The sequence below is a fragment of a genome, unplaced genomic scaffold, assembly GCF_019419815.1.
Source record: "Pyrus x bretschneideri cultivar Hongxiangsu unplaced genomic scaffold, Pyrus_bretschneideri_v1 Contig87, whole genome shotgun sequence".
Taxonomy (NCBI): domain Eukaryota; kingdom Viridiplantae; phylum Streptophyta; class Magnoliopsida; order Rosales; family Rosaceae; genus Pyrus; species Pyrus x bretschneideri.
Genome location: NW_025999828.1, coordinates 52,515 through 69,407, shown reverse-complemented (window position 1 = coordinate 69,407; position 16,893 = coordinate 52,515). Strand labels below are relative to the sequence as shown.

Genomic DNA, 16,893 nt, shown 5'->3' with positions numbered 1-16,893 from the left:
AATATCTTCCTTGATACTTACTAATTGCATAATTAAATTAGCTAGCTAGGGTTTGTGTGTGTGAAAGAGAATGGGAAAATGAATACATTACTTTGAGATTTCTTGGATGCAGTGCAGGTCCTAAGGGTAGTAGGGGTAAGCGCCCGTCTAGGGTCCCCAAACTTTTTTTAATATGTATACATATAATATATAATTTTTTTTAGTTTGAATTTAATAAAATATCTAAATATAAAATTATATAAATTGTTTTGGAACTTGGCGTACAACCTCTTGGGTGGGAGGGGCCCCCAAAATATTTCTTTTTAAATATGTCTATATATAAATATATAGTTTTTACAGTTTGAATTTAATAAAATATCTAAATATAAAATCCTATAAATTGTTTTGGAACTTGGCGTATATACCGTCTTAGATGGGGTGCAAATTTAGTAGCAATTCAACTTCTCTTCGAAATTTGGAGTACAACATACTGGTAGTGAGGCGAGTCTGTGATTCTATGCTTGCGAATCGATCATTTCCCAGTTACGGAGGCCAGGTAACCCCACCATCAATGCTTCTCTTCTCCAATCACTATTTTTTTTTTTTTTTTTTGTAATTTAATTTGTGAGTGTATGTTAATATAATTAAAAATTTTGAATTGTTTGTTTTAATGCGTATTGTTTATTCGAAATCAAAATATCACTTGTCCAATGTCTACATTACAGTTATAAAATACACAATTGTCGATGCACTTAACAAATGGGTTAAATCCCTTGAAGATGATTGGATCTTAAGGATGCACTCAACAAGATGGTTACTTTTGCTTTCCAAGTAGTTTTGGTTCAAGATAGTTCAAAGTTTCAATGTTTAATTTTACCTTATCTTTTATGCGTCTTGTTTTGTGTTGTGTCATTTGTATCAGACTTTTGTATTGGATAATGTGTGGAATTTGAAATTTTAGTTTGGTTATCTATGAATTTGTTGTTTGCAGAATATTGAGTTATATGTTTATTGTGGCATTGTGATTTCCTGATTAAAAAAGAGTCAGTTATTATGCCCCTATTAGAAATAGTAAGCCTACTAACAGAGACTATTAATATTTATCTAGGTCTCAAAAAAAAAAAAAAGATAAGGAAAAATGATGAAGCATTGGATCTCTTAGCAAGTATTTCAAGAAACAAGATGACAATTTAGTGAATGAGGAATAAGAGAATCATGACAGTAATAAGGAACAAGATGAATTCATGATTGAGACTAATAACTAAGAGCAAGAATAGCAACATGAGCTTATATCTAAATATGGTAACAAAGGGCAAGAAGATGAATCACTGGTTGAGATTGACATTGAAGAACTTGAACACGCTAATGAGAATGGTGAAGATAATGAAATTGTCTTTCCTTTGAATATCGATGATCCAGATAATTGGGATAAGATTGGTCAAAATCTTAGAAACACGTTAAGTGGAAAGAGGTCCTAAAAAGAGTTGATGATGTCACATTTTCAAAAGATATTTCAGATAGGTATTTTTCTTTTGTATATTACATTAGAAAATTGCCCAATGGGGAGACACAAGATAGAAATGACTAATATACTTATGTCTTTGGATAGAGTATTTTGTTTTTGTTGTAAGTTATTCAAGCAAATTGAAATCAAGACTTACTTCGATAATGAGGGTTTCAAAGATTGGAAGAATATTGGTCACTTGCTTACAACTCATGTAACTAGCAAGAAACACATTCACCACATGAGTGAACGGATTGAATTGGAAAGAAGATTGCAAAAATGTAATACAATTGATGAAAATGTCATGGACGATGATTGTTGTTGTGAAAAAACTTGCAAGAATTACTTTGGCATTTCATGGAGACAATGAGAAGCTATATGAAAAGAATAACGGAATTTTCGTAAATGTGATTGAAATGATTGTTGAATTTGATCATACAATGCAAGAGCACATTGATGCGAGAATTATACGCACATAAATTAACCCTCTTGTTGTCAAATTGTAGTAAGGATGCAAGTAGGGATCGTTCTAGACCGGGGATTAGGAGGGCTTGCTAAAACCTCTAAATTGACTCAAAAACATAAAAACAAAGTTAAAAACGTTCACAAAGACTCAAAGGACTCAAAACAGGTTCAAAAGACTCAAAACTGCCTAAAAATACTAACTAGGCAGTTTCTGACCTTAAACACAAATTTGGACGAATTTAAGATTATAGGTTGATTCAAAACACTTTAAAACACAAATTAAGACACTTTAACACTAAACTAGACTCAAAGAATGCAAAACTAAACACTTAAAACACTAAAACAAACCAAAAGACTCAAACAGCACCCAAAACACTCAAAACTGCCTTAAAAACACTTTCTGGGCAGTTTTGAGCACTTTGACTACTTTGGACGAAATTGGGTAATAAAATGAATCAAAACACTTAGAAATACAAACTAAGACACTTTCTAACTAAGTTGGACACTAAAGCAAAGGGGGATTGAGTTTTTGACGAATTTGAAAACAAAACTTAAAACTTTGTAAAACGAACAGATTTTAAAACGAATTTGGATTTAATGAATGGAATGGAAGCTAGCTAAGGGGTTCATCTCCACACATGTTACACTTGCATATAAAACGAATCCCAATTGCTTTTCAATAAACCATGATACTCAACACCCCAAGTTAACCGTGATGCACTAATTAACTCTCAAATTTTCCTTATGTTATTGAATTGGATGATGCATGCGACAATTCAAATCATTCTCCAATGGTTCTCAACATGAATGCATAGAAGATATACAATGAGAGATCATTATGCTCTATGAAAATTATAAGTGTTGACGAGGCAATTGTAACTATGAATGCATGATACTCTTGCCAAGAATTCATTTAACGCGATTGTTTATAAGCAACCTCCACTACTTGTGAATATAAGTTCATAACTATTAGGTGAAACTCACTTATATTCTAGCGTCATATTCATGCATGAAAATTAAGCGTGCACTCTCAATAAACATACATAAATAAGTTACCAATCAAACAGTTAAACAAATTGAATTCACAACTTATGAAACGTAATTAGAAGTAATCAAATCATATTGCAAGCATAAACATATATTTCGAATCCCCCCTAGCCAATGGGGGGTTTAGTTCCTCATACGTACAAAACAAAGAGAATTGAAATTAAACATTGGAATCAAGGAAAAGAAACACCTAAACATTCCAACAACTCAAACTTGAATTGTATGAACGTTTAGGCACTCTTCTCCTCCTCTTCGTTGTAGCACAAGGTCTAAGGTGAGTTTTGGTGTGTTGAATGGATTGGGGAATTATGGAAATGGATGAGGGAGGCCACGGCAATGGGATGATTTCTGGTGGTGTTTGGATTGGTAGGGAGGGCACGGCACGAGTGGTTTGATGGTCTACATTCTGAATATGGAAGAGTGAATTGTGTATGAATGGGAATGAATGAATTGTGGCTGCAATGGATGCTTATTTATAGGTGAAAAGGAGGGAATATGATAGCTAGGAACTTGGTGGAAATATGGAATGGTGATGGGAGATGCATGTGGCTGATTTATGCATGTGATTAAAGGGTAATGACAGCTAGGTTATGATGATGAATGCATGTGCAAAGTTGGTTGAATGATTATGGGTGCATGTGGCTGATTTATATGAAGGGAATGCATCTGAATGACAACTAGATATGTTGATGAATGCATGTGGAATGAATGTGTGAATGATGGCAGATTGTGTATGTGAATGATTAGGGTGAATGTGCATGTGCTTTGACAGCTAGGTTGAATAAATTAAAGGGAGTGCATGTGGCTTGGCTGGAATGATTGGAATGCAATCTGAAATGGGATGTGTTGGTGTGAATTTCTGGTACAAAGGGCCTCCTTTGGTCTTTAATTTCGTCCATCTACTTGGCTTCAAGTATATGCAATCCATTTAATGCCCCAAACTACTCCAAAATGCACCCTTTTGCATACTTTGCCCTTAGAACCTGAAAACACACAAAAGAAGCATAAAGAACTAAAATAACTAAAGAAACATAACGTAAATGCACGAGAACAAGCCATTTAAGTCGCATGAATATGCTCCTATCAAATTCCCCCACACTTAGCTTTTGCTAGTCCTCGAGCAAAACAAAGCAAAAGAAACCAAAAACAAAACAAAACGAACAAAACACAACCTACACCTTCCAACAATCGTCTCACGGATTTCCAATGCACATGACAAGTTAAAACTCATTATTCCCACAGATTTTAGCCATCTTTACACTTAAGTACATTCTTACTCATAGTCACCACATACTAGTTCACAATTAAGCATTTAAAACCATGTTTTGAATGTAGTAACATGCCTTAGAGAATTTGCTCAATTCCTCACTAGAATGCACTCTATTTTCACACAAATTTTCTGACTTCACACCCTACACTAGATATATGTGAGAAGATTGATGTAAATATGAAGACTAACACTCACATATGTTATATCAAAGAAAGCATTTTCTGGATTTACGACAATAATATGAATATGATCTCATGAATGGAATGCTACTACTTAGAACGAGAACCAGTGATTCCATAAGCTCATACCAAGTTCAAACTCCACAAATTGAAACACATAACACTCAAGATAGAAGCATAAGGGTTGTAATGGGGCTTGGGGTGTTTGGTTAACAAAGAAGTGATATGGAAAACAAAGGTTCTTAAAGAAATAGTGAGCAAAGCAATTGAATCAAATTAGAATTCACTTTTGAATGAAAACTCAACTTTTGAACAAAAAGGGAGAATTTAGACAATTTAGGGCCAGAATCGGTGTTTTGGACCCTTTCTTCAATCACTCATTCTTTCATTTTTTTTCAAGCTTTTTTTTTTTCCTTTCTTTCTTTCTTTTCTTTTCTGTTTTTCTTTTCTTTTGAATCTCAAAACATACTTAAGAACAAGCATTCCTTCCCCCACACTCATTTTCTTTCATAATGTACTTAAAAGGAATTCATTTAAGTCATGCTCACTATCTTTTAAGAACAAGGGTGTGGACTGTCCTACACTAGGCTAGGTGAGGATAATGTGGGTAAACAAAGAATAAAGGCTAAACAAGGCTCAATGGGGTTTAAAACTTACAACAAATACGAAATATGGGAAGTAAGGCTATTTGGCTATGGTGGCAACTACACAACTTCATCTTGATATATGTTATGCAATTCAATGTCATGCTTTGAATGAAACGGATATAAGTTCTAGCATTTAGTTCTATCATGATACAATTGCATTCTAAGTAGCAACCAAGCAAGAAATAATGAGATCATGCAACAACTTTAGAAAACAAAGAATCACAGATTAAAACTCTCCAAAGAAGGTAATGGCTCGAGTATCACAGGATTGTAGCGTTTATTTGAGTTCCTTCCTTCAAGCATGTTACAAAAACGAATTTTTTCTTTTATGATTGCATGTGAAGTCATACATTATAACCATAACCAAGCATATACCAAGAGTAAATCAAACTTTTCTCTATGTTTACAACTCTTTTTAACAGTCATGCAATTACAAACCAAATCCTCATCATTGTGTTGGAAGGTACCCTAAGACACAAACACACAAAAACGACTCAAAACACTATTTTTAGGCTTTTCAAAACATGTTTTTCAAATTTTTATGTGATTTTCGGAGTTATAAAAACAAAACATACTAAAACACTTAAAAACACCTTAAAACAGCAAGGAACAACATTTGAAGTAATGGGTGATACAATCCCACGAATTTGCATTAAATATACTTAGTTACCCCCCCCCCCCCAACACTTAAATCAAACATTGTCCTCAATGTTTTAAGCATAGATTCACACAAAACATAAGTAAACACACAAAAAGCACTTAAACATACTAAACATGGCAGAATGTAACTAACAAAGAGAAGAGTTTAGGGACGCAAATCTGGTTATGGAGTGTAAATTCCCTCTTCTCCTTGGTGATTGCATTGAGGCTTTGATTTTTGTGATTCCACAGGCTTACACTTGAACTGGGCTGGAGGATTCTTTTGGTCTCCTCCACTCGTTGATTTTCCTTTGTGCTACTCTTGAACTGGGCAGCAGGATTCTTTTGGTCTTCCCCGAAGGTCTGAGCTTCCTCCTTTTATCTGTTTCTTTGTTCAATCTTTCCAATTCGTATTGAAGAGGGTTAGAGGATAGCTCAGCGTATGCAGTTGTTGCTTGTCTCCACATGCTTCAATGTATCATTTTCACTTGCCTTACTTGCTCGCCTTTGCAAAAGTGGTCCCTTCTCTGGAAGTGTATTAACCGTTGAAGATGACTACTCGAGAGCAACGCTAGGTAAGCAACCAGGGAATAGCTTCCAGGCAGTCGGCTCCAGATCGGAAGACTGACTCCAAGTGCTGGCTGATTGCTTCTTTTACTTTGCTATGCGAGTAATAACAAAGACAAAGGAAAAGACAGGGAAAGAGCATGATATGAGATACTTTTGCTTTTGACCTTGATGATATGAGATACCTTTGCTTTTGAAGAAGCGGTGAATGAATCAGCACATGTATTTGTTGTGCTGCTTCCTCCTGGGTCATCTGTACTCCAGGCATCTGGTATCACCTTTAGGGAAGAAGAAAGAATTGAGTGTTTCAAAAGGCTTTGCTGGGAGTGTGCCCTCAAAGGTGAGGAAGAGTTGGGCATTTTCTTCAGGTCTGCCTTGCCATAAAAGATGAAGGTCGACATATATAGGGATTTCCCAATAGCAAGTGGTGGTACTATTCTTTTACCGTTGTCGACAAACGTTTTGATCCCGCAAATCCGGCTTTTTGAAATAGTGACGACTCTTCAATCTTTGAATGCGCCCCTTCGATTTCTGAACGACGCCTCTTCGATTTCTGAACGAGCGCCACTTTTGACAAAGTTACACGCGTTTTCTGAAAAGCAGAGAAAGCGTCGCCGAACTTTGCGCTTGTCGGCTAAAGATGTGTAGTTGCGATGATGGCCTCCACGTGTCTTCAACTTTGTCAGAGATCTTTTGACAAAGTTGAACGCATTTTCTGAAAAGCCAAGAGAGTGTCGCCGAACTTTACGCAGGAAATTCCGGCTTTTTGAATCGGTGGACGCGTCGCCTTGGCTTTTTATAGAGTTATCGATCACCACCAACATACACACTCTGAAGACTGCCCATCTGTGAAAATCGTCTCCGGCCCTTTGAAATTTAACTCCATCCAGCCCTTCTCTTTGAACACTTTTGAAAAATGGCAAACCCATCGAACTTAGCTTAGAATTGAGTCTCAGCAGTGATACGGGCACGCCGCGTCAAGGTAACGTATGGCGCCCTTCTTTCTTATCTTCTAACGGTCCTCTTACAGGTGAAGACTCCGTGATGCAGGATGCCACAACAGCTACAATAGTAGCTCGGAACCTCGTCACTCCCAAAGATAGTCAGCTGCTTTCAGGACGGTCCGATGAGTTGGCCGTTCAAGAGTCCCTGGCTCTCAGTGTTCAGTGCGCAGGCTCTGTGTCCAACATGGGCCAACGCCTGCTTGCTCGCTCCTGTCAGGTTGAATCATTGATGGCAGAGGTGCAAAATCTCAAGCAGGAGATCAAACAGCTTAAGCACGAGAATACAAGTTTGCATGTGCTTGCCAATAATTATTCGACAGGCATGAAGAGGAAGCTTGATGAGATGCAAGAATCTCAAGGTCGAATGGAAAGTGACCGTCAAAGGCTTGTGTCTTTCTTCCATAGGCACCTTTTTCCTGGGTCATCCAGCGTTCCGCCAATTATTGAGGCCTCGAATGCTTTATCTCCGATGCCTCTTGCTCCGATGCCTTCTGCTCCGATGCCTCCTGCTCCGGTGCCTCCTGCTCCGAGAGTGTTGCCACGTAGTGGGGCTTCACGTACACAACCTTTGTGAAGGCTACATTCTTTCTCTTTTGTTGTTGATATTTTTTTTTTTCAGTGTATTGGGTTGCCTCCCAAGTAGCGCTTTCTTTTACCCCTTGCAGCCGGACGAAGAACCCAATCACTCCAGGATATGTTCACGAATCAGATGAGAACTCCGAGTCATAAACTAGTACCTAGAACAAGAAACAAAACAAGATTAAGAATCTGGAATAAAATAAAAACAAACGAAAATAAAAAAATCCAAGGGATTAGCAAAGTTGCTAATCCCCGGCAACGGCGCCAAAATTTGATGCGAGAATTATACGCACACAAATTAACCCTCTTGTTGTCAAATTGTAGTAAGGATGCAAGTAGGGATCATTCTAGACCGGAGATTAGGAGGGCTTGCTAAAACCTCTAAATTGACTCAAAAACATAAAAACAAAGTTAAAAACGTTCACAAAGACTCAAAGGACTCAAAACAGGTTCAAAAGACTCAAAACTGCCTAAAAACACTAACTAGACAGTTTCTGACCTTAAACACAAATTTGGACGAATTTAAGATTATAGGTTGATTCAAAACACTTTAAACACACAAATTAAGACACTTTAACACTAAACTAGACTCAAAGAATGCAAAACTAAACACTTAAAACACTAAAACAAACCAAAAGACTCAAACAGCACCCAAAACACTCAAAACTGCCTTAAAAACACTTTCTGGGCAGTTTTGAGCACTTTGACTACTTTGGACGAAATTGGGTAATAAAATGAATCAAAACACTTAGAAACACAAACTAAGACACTTTCTAACTAAGTTGGACACTAAAGCAAAGGGGGATTGAGTTTTTGACGAATTTGAAAACAAAACTTAAAACTTTGTAAAACGAACAGATTTTAAAACGAATTTGGATTTAATGAATGGAATGGAAGCTAGCTAAGGGGTTCATCTCCACACATGTTACACTTGCATATAAAACGAATCCCAATTGCTTTTCAATAAACCATGATACTCAACACCCCAAGTTAACCGTGATGCACTAATTAACTCTCAAATTTTCCTTATGTTATTGAATTGGATGATGCATGCGACAATTCAAATCATTCTCCAATGGTTCTCAACATGAATGCATAGAAGAGATACAATGAGAGATCATTATGCTCTATGAAAATTATAAGTGTTGACGAGGCAATTGTAACTATGAATGCATGATACTCTTGCCAAGAATTCATTTAACGCGATTGTTTATAAGCAACCTCCACTACTTGTGAATATAAGTTCATAACTATTAGGTGAAACTCACTTATATTCTAGCGTCATATTCATGCATGAAAATTAAGCGTGCACTCTCAATAAACATACATAAATAAGTTATCAATCAAACAGTTAAACAAATTGAATTCACAACTTATGAAACGTAATTAGAAGTAATCAAATCATATTGCAAGCATAAACATATATTTCGAATCCCCCCTAGCCAAGGGGGGGTTTAGTTCCTCATACATACAAAACAAAGAGAATTGAAATTAAACATTGGAATCGAGGAAAAGAAACACCTAAACATTCCAACAACTCAAACTTGAATTGTATGAACGTTTAGGCACTCTTCTCCTCCTCTTCGTTGTAGCACAAGGTCTAAGGTGAGTTTTGGTGTGTTGAATGGATTGGGGAATTATGGAAATGGATGAGGGAGGCCACGGCAATGGGATGATTTCTGGTGGTGTTTGGATTGGTATGGAGGGCACGGCAAGGGTGGTTTGATGGTCTACATTCTGAATATGGAAGAGTGAATTGTGTATGAATGGGAATGAATGAATTGTGGCTGCAATGGATGCTTATTTATAGGTGAAAAGGAGGGAATATGATAGCTAGGAACTTGGTGGAAATCTGGAATGGTGATGGGAGATGCATGTGGCTGATTTATGCATGTGATTAAAGGGTAATGACAGCTAGGTTATGATGATGAATGCATGTGCAAAGTTGGTTGAATGATTATGGGTGCATGTGGCTGATTTATATGAAGGGAATGCATGTGAATGATAGCTAGATATGTTGATGAATGCATGTGGAATGAATGTGTGAATGATAGCAGATTGTGTATGTGAATGATTAGGGTGAATGTGCATGTGCTTTGACAGCTAGGTTGAATAAATTAAAAGGAGTGCATGTGGCTTGGCTGGAATGATTGGAATGCAATCTGAAATGGGATGTGTTGGTGTGAATTTCTGGTACAAAGGGCCTCCTTTGGTCTTTAATTTCGTCCATCTACTTGGCTTCAAGTATATGCAATCCATTTAACGCCCCAAACTACTCCAAAATGCACCAAAATGCACTCTTTTGCATACTTTGCCCTTAGAACCTGAAAACACACAAAAGAAACATAAAGGACTAAAATAACTAAAGAAACATAACGTAAATGCACGAGAACAAGCCATTTAAGTCGCATGAATATGCTCCTATCACACATTTGGCGTATTGATCCGCACATGAGACTTACTACCATTATATTGGGCACAAGATTCAAAATGAATTGATACAATTGTTGGCAAGTGAGATCATAACAAGAATCAAAGAAACAAAGTAGTTTTTAGTAATACTTGATTGCACTCCAGATAAAGTCTCGAAGATCAAATTCATCTTGCACTTTTTGATGTGTTTTTTGGTGCATTGAGCACTCTTAAACTTGATGTTGATGACATAAGGGGACAAGGTTATGACAATGGTTCAAATATGAAAGGGAAAAATAAAGGTGTGCAAAGTAGAGTACTTGAAGTAAATCCTAGAGCATTCTACACTCCATGTGGCTGCCATAGCAGTAATTTTGCACTTAGTGATATAATCAATTATTGTCCTAAAAATATATCTTTTTTTTAGTGGTGCAACGTATGTATACATTGTTCACATCCTCTACAAAGCCATGAAAAGTTTTTACAGATCATGTGCAAGGAACTCACACCTTCAAACCGTTGTCACAAACTCGTTGGGAAAATCATATTGAAAGTGTTAAACCCATAAGAGAAAGCGCTCAACATATAAGAGATGCTTTAATTCACTTGGCAAATACTAGTGAAGATCTTAAGTCAAAGAGTGAAGTCGAATCTCTAGCAATTCATGAGCTGGAGAAGGCATGAATTATTGTTTGCTATTAATATTGTTAGCAAAACTCTTGAAAAAGAAGGCATGCATATTGATATTGCTACTGATCAATTGAAATGACTTATATCCATTCTTGATCAGTACAAAGTAACTGGATTTGAGAAGGCAATGATTGAAGCTAAGAAAATGCTAAGAGAGATAGGGAATGTACCTATTTTTTGTGAGAAACGCATTATTCGAAGAAATAAACAGTTTGAAGAGAGTGATAATAAAGCGGTAAAACAATCAACTATTGAAGGTTTTAAAGTTGATTTCTTCATTTATATAGTTGATCAAGCTTGTACTTCATTTGATATTAGATTTGAACAATTTCAGAAATACGAAGAAACTTTTAGGCTTTTGTTTAATTTGAAGAAGTTAAAAGATGCAGACAATGATAGCTTGAAGAGTTTTTGTATTAATCTTGAAGGATTTCTGAAACATGGTGAGCATTCTGATATTGATGGGAAAAAAAATATTTCTAGAGCTAAGAATCTCGGGAGAAACTTTACCTAAGGAAATAAATCAGGCAATGGAAGGGTTGAAATATTTGAGACAAATGGATGGTTATTTTCAATATGCATGGGTTGCTTATCGTATTTTATTAACTATACCAATTACAGTTGTCTTTGCAAAAAGAAGTTTCTCAAAATTAAAGTTGATCAAATCGTATCTTCAATCAACTATGTCACAAGAAAGATTGCATGGGTTAGTTATTCTGTTAGTTGAAAAAGAATTGGTTGAAAAGTTAGATTATGTAAACTTAATTAGTACATTTACGTCTAAAAATTCGAGAAATGCAATATTTAAGTAATGTTTGCATATATTTCTTATTTTGATATTAATTCTAATGATTTGTTATGCAGAAATAAACTTTTTCATGTATTTAACGAATTTTTTTTTTTTGTATATACATATAAATGTACAATGGGTAGGATGTCAAAGAACTTTAGGGTCCCACTTCGAAGGCTCGCATAAGGCCCACAATTTCTCATGGTCATCCTTTCTTGGGTGTGTGAATGAGAGCATTTCTTATTGGGAAGTAGAGGTTGTTGTTTTTCTTGTTGGTTCCTTGACTCTTCTTCTTCCTCATGACTTCCAGACCCAACCTGACTATTAGAACTCTCCATTATCTCACATTTTTCTCTCACCATCACTATTTCGTTTCCTTCTTTTGGCTACAAATTAGTTTATTAAGTAAAATTATTAACGTTAAAAGAAGAAAACAATTATTAGCACTTAAAAATCTCATTTTGCACTTCTCACAAGAAAAAATCTACATTCTAAAAAAATAATCATAAATAAACACACTAGAAAGATTAAAGAATACATGAAAGAGCCACTTAGTACTGCGGTCGAGTAATATTTCTCTTCACTATAAGTGAAAGGTCTTATATTCGATTCTCGCTAAATGCGAAGTTAAACCATATTATTATGGCAAGTTCATTGTAAAACTTAGCTCATTCCCTCACTCTCTTAGTATAAATGATATCGTTTATTAAAAAGAAAAGACATAAAAGAGAAGTTGTAGTCATCTAGTATGGATTGGAGAGAAGTTCAAATGGAAGAATCTCTTTAGGATGTATGCCATTGTTTAGAAATTTTGTTAATTGGTCAAGATACATGTACAGGTGAGCATATTGACATTGCTTAGGCAAATGGCATAAAACTTAGCTCACATTGCTATTTTCTTTTTAACGGTGCATATCCTTATTTATTTCTGAGTTTGAATTGAACCCTTATATGATAACGTGTGTTCGAACTCCAACAATAACTAATCTAACAAAATCTCCGTTCAGAAGAAAAAGAAAAAGAATGTACATATAAGAAAATAAATGTTTGAAAATCATCTAGGATAAAACAATGAATGTTGAATCTCACCATCAAGAACATAAAATGAATCGCGACAATATATTACTGTGATTCATTTTAAGCAAGCGGCTCTTCCCACCCCTCAAACTTCATTTTCTTCGGCTTTAAAATCAAACACACGAAAAAACAGAGGAAAATATGCTTCTTTCAAACAAGCGACAATCGACAGCAGAAATTTCCTCGTAAACCGTACAAGTACCACCTTCCAAGTTCCAACCCAAGAACACGTACCCGCCACCACTCCCTCCAAAACCCAAATCGCCACCATTTCCAATTTCCACACCGAGAGAGAAAGTGGGATTTCATGACGAGTAAGAAGAGAGTTCTGGTAGTTGGGGGAACAGGTTACTTGGGCCAGCATCTACTGCAAGGGTTCTCCCAGATTGAAGGGAAAGGGATCACATCAACCACCCCTTTCGATCTGGCCTTTACCCACCACTCCAATCCTCCTCCCCAGGCGTTGCTCGACGCATTTCCACATTTGCTGCCTTTCCAAGTCGATTTGAAGACCGGCCATGGATTTCAAGCCATTTCTCAGACGTTTGGCCGGGTCAGTTCTCGTCCCACTACTCCACTTCTGTAAATACTAATTAGTTAATTTAATTTTACTTAATTATGTTGATTTTGATCGGTGGTTTTCAAGTGGAATCTGCAATTTGGAGTAGTGGGTTTTATGGAATATTAATTTTGGTAAACTGGGTTTCATTTTTTTTAAGCTAAAATGCAATGTGCTTTGCTGAATGGGTTTTTCTTGCTTTTTCCTGTTGTGGGTTGCTCTGTTTTTTCATTTTTGCTGCTAAATTTACTTGGCTATCGTACGGGGTCTTTGAATATTTGAGATAATTGCTTAGGACGCTGTCCATGTGGAAGCCATTAGTTATTTAGGGAAACTTACAATGTCTAAAAATATCAAACAACTCGTCGTTGTATATACGCTTTTGTATAGTTGTTGTATGAACAGATGAGTTAGATTTCAAGTACTTAACTCGAATATTGAACCTTTAAATGCTGAGGAGTGTATTGGTTGAATATGCAGCCTGATGTGGTCATAAACTGCGCTGCACTATCCGTACCCCGTGCCTGTGAAATGGATCCTGCTGCTGCTTTGTCTGTGAATGTTCCATCTTCTCTTGTGAACTGGTTATCAAGCTTTGAAGAGAGTAGTTCTCTTCTGATCCACTTGTCAACTGATCAAGGTTAAGTCCCTCTTAGCTGTTTCAGTGTTAGATTCGTATTAGTATACATATCTATTTAAGCTGTTGTGAGTAAAAATGGCTCAACAAAACCAGACAAGAGAAAAAATAAGAAAAGAAAATGGAAATGGAAGAACAATAATAGCAGATAGTAGTCTCCACTGCTGCCAACACAACTTCTTTTTTAAGAGCATTCATAAAAATCTAAACGACACTTTGATTTTCCCCAGCCGTGAAAATGTACTATTCCTTGATTCTTGTGGTTTCCCAGTTGAGGCAGACAATGTCTACAAAATTAGGATAGATATTGTTGCGTTAAAGCATGCACCATATGTATACTTTAGGACTTGTATTCAAGTGTGCACTTCGTCTACACTAGATGGAGAACAAAAAGGGGGGAGGGGTTACTTTTGATGAATTGTTGTATTTATAAAAACTTCATTGTTTAAAATCGATGTTCAAATGTCCCCAAGTGAAGAAATAGGTCCTGCATATTGAGGATCATGAGTATCCGTGTTAGATGATTATCATTTTTAAGGGTTGACTTTCTCAGCCGCCTTATGCTTTGCAAAAGGAATCTTTGGTATCTGAAGTTGTTCATCTCATAAATTAATCCCTGAATGGAAGAACCTTTTAATTATGGCGGTTTTCATCCACTTTCTATTCTATGAGTTAGGCTTAATGACCTGAACGACTTATTTCAGTACGAGAACTTTTAGCATGCGGGACCTTTTTCAGCATTTGATTCACGATCTGGTATTTCTCTTTGTTATTTCAGCATGGATGCATCCACATTTAAGACATTAATTTTTCTAATTGAGCCACTTATCCTTGTATTATTATTTTATGCTCATATGAGTCATCTATTCCTAGATCGTGATTCATGACTGATGTGATTTTCTCTCAGTTTATGAAGGGGTGAAGTCCTTTTACAAGGAAGATGATGAAACTGCTCCTGTAAATGTATATGGGAAATCGAAAGTGGCAGCAGAGCAGTTCATATCTGAAAAATGCTCCAACTTTGCAATTTTGAGAAGCAGCATCATCTTTGGGCCGCAGACAATCTCACCGGTTCCAAAATCTCTTCCAATCCAGGTAGGCAGGTACATAGAAGACATTCCTTAGGTTGAATCTTTGCTAGTTTGTTGGTGTAGTTTACGAGCCCACCTACCTAATAAATCCCAACCACAGAATACAAATTAATCTAAAGATGATAAAGACAATGTAATAAATGTGATTGATAGGTTATGTTCGAGTCTAATCAATGATTTGCATGTGAATATAGTGGATAGATGGTGTCCTCTCCAAAGGAAAGACGAGCGAGTTTTTCCATGACGAGTTCCGGTGTCCTGTGTATGTAAAAGATGTTGTAGCTGTCATATTAGCTTTGTCCAAGAGATGGATATATGGTATGAAGTTCCTAACTTTCATGCTTTCATACTTGTTGAACTGACAGAATTTGTGGACCTATAAAATGTTTCTATGGTGTTTTTACTTTCTATTCTCTCTGGGGCTTTTACTTATGTCTCCATGGTTGTGGTATGTGTGGTAAATCTGCAGAAAGTAAGCAAACAAAGGTGCTACTAAATGTCGGTGGACCAGATAGGGTATCCCGCCTTCAAATGGCTGAGATTGTTGCCGATGTTAGAGGATACAACCCCTCATTAATCAAATCAGTGTCTGCATCATCAGTACGTAGACCTTATACCATTTGTTGTTTTTGCTATGTGTGAGTTACATAGCGATCAGCGTGTTTATTAGATCACTTTCTGAATAACAAATATATGGCCCATCAGTTTCAAGTTGCATTCTGATGACTTGATTTCCACATTGCCTTGTGTTGACAACTCCGATAACATTAAAAACACACAATTATATTGTCCAGCCATTTGCCTTCTCCTCTTTCTGCAAACTTACAGGATAGCGGTGTATTGCATTTGAAATTTCAGGTCGATCGTGGAGTAATGTCTCCTGCGGACATATCCATGGATATTACTAAGCTGGTTCGGACACTTGGTATTGCTCCAACTTCATTTAGAGATGGTGTCAGATTGACGCTTGAAACTGAGGCTAAGTCGTCTTGATGGCCTGAAGTACTGTAATTTGCTGCCTAGTTGTAGCACCAGGAATACTCATCCCTTTCTGCCATACTTGATTGGAAAAGAAATGCTGTTCAAATTGTTGAGAGAGCAACTATTATTCAACCCATCCTTTCTGCCATACTTGATTGGAAAAGAAATGCTGTTCAAATTGTTGAGAGAGCAACTATTATTCAACCCAAGAAACTTGAGATGTTGTACTACCAATTTATTGTAACAAATTTTCTACTTCTGAATTTCTAGCTCACAAGATACGTGGTCGATGAAACGAAATATAACTAATGTTACTTTTCTTCTCAACGTTCGTCGCTTCTTGGGGTCAACTAAAGACAATGTCGGTGAGTTTGCGATCACTGACTGAGCACGACAAAGCACTTCTCTCGGGGGATGGAATGTCTAATGTTTTGGTCAGAAACTCGACAATAATGTCTCAGTTAGACTGATTAGTCAAAGAGCTCTCAAGTTCGAAAGCCTCCACTTTATGAGAAGGATTTACATGGATCGGGTACATGGTCATAGTGGTGTCCTTGTGCATATGAAATAAGGATATGTGAACAAAAATTTACACATTTTATTTCATTGGCATAGGATGTCATGTGGAAGTGGCACAAGTTGTTTCTCTCACCTTATAGTTACAAGTATTCGAGGAAAATAAACACGAAACACCTCAATTTGTGGCCAAATTATCCGAGAGACGAGCCAAATGACCACTTGCAACAACACCGATGTTGTCCCCAATTTGGTCGTTA

At 36.6% G+C, this 16,893-nt stretch overlaps 1 protein-coding gene across 1 annotated transcript; it reads left to right on the top strand.

Annotated features, from left to right (window-relative positions):
- The first annotated feature begins 12,872 nt into the window (after positions 1–12,872).
- On the top strand, positions 12,873–16,444 carry LOC103935482 (dTDP-4-dehydrorhamnose reductase-like). The gene is made up of 6 exons (XM_048576223.1): positions 12,873–13,402; positions 13,889–14,048; positions 14,953–15,140; positions 15,331–15,454; positions 15,606–15,736; positions 15,995–16,444. Exons 1-6 carry the CDS (start codon positions 13,157–13,159, stop codon positions 16,127–16,129), a joined length of 984 nt encoding a protein of 327 aa, XP_048432180.1. The 5' UTR covers positions 12,873–13,156; the 3' UTR covers positions 16,130–16,444.
- Positions 16,445–16,893: the final 449 nt, after the last annotated feature.

Bases quoted from the DNA above. Each gene is read 5' to 3' on its own strand.
- LOC103935482 (XM_048576223.1), top strand. From the start codon at position 13,157: ATGACGAGTAAGAAGAGAGTTCTGGTAGTTGGGGGAACAGGTTACTTG. The intron at 15,141-15,330 runs GTAGGCAGGTAC...ATGTGAATATAG, and splicing joins CAAAATCTCTTCCAATCCAG to TGGATAGATGGTGTCCTCTC. The intron at 15,455-15,605 runs GTATGAAGTTCC...GTAAATCTGCAG, and splicing joins GTCCAAGAGATGGATATATG to AAAGTAAGCAAACAAAGGTG.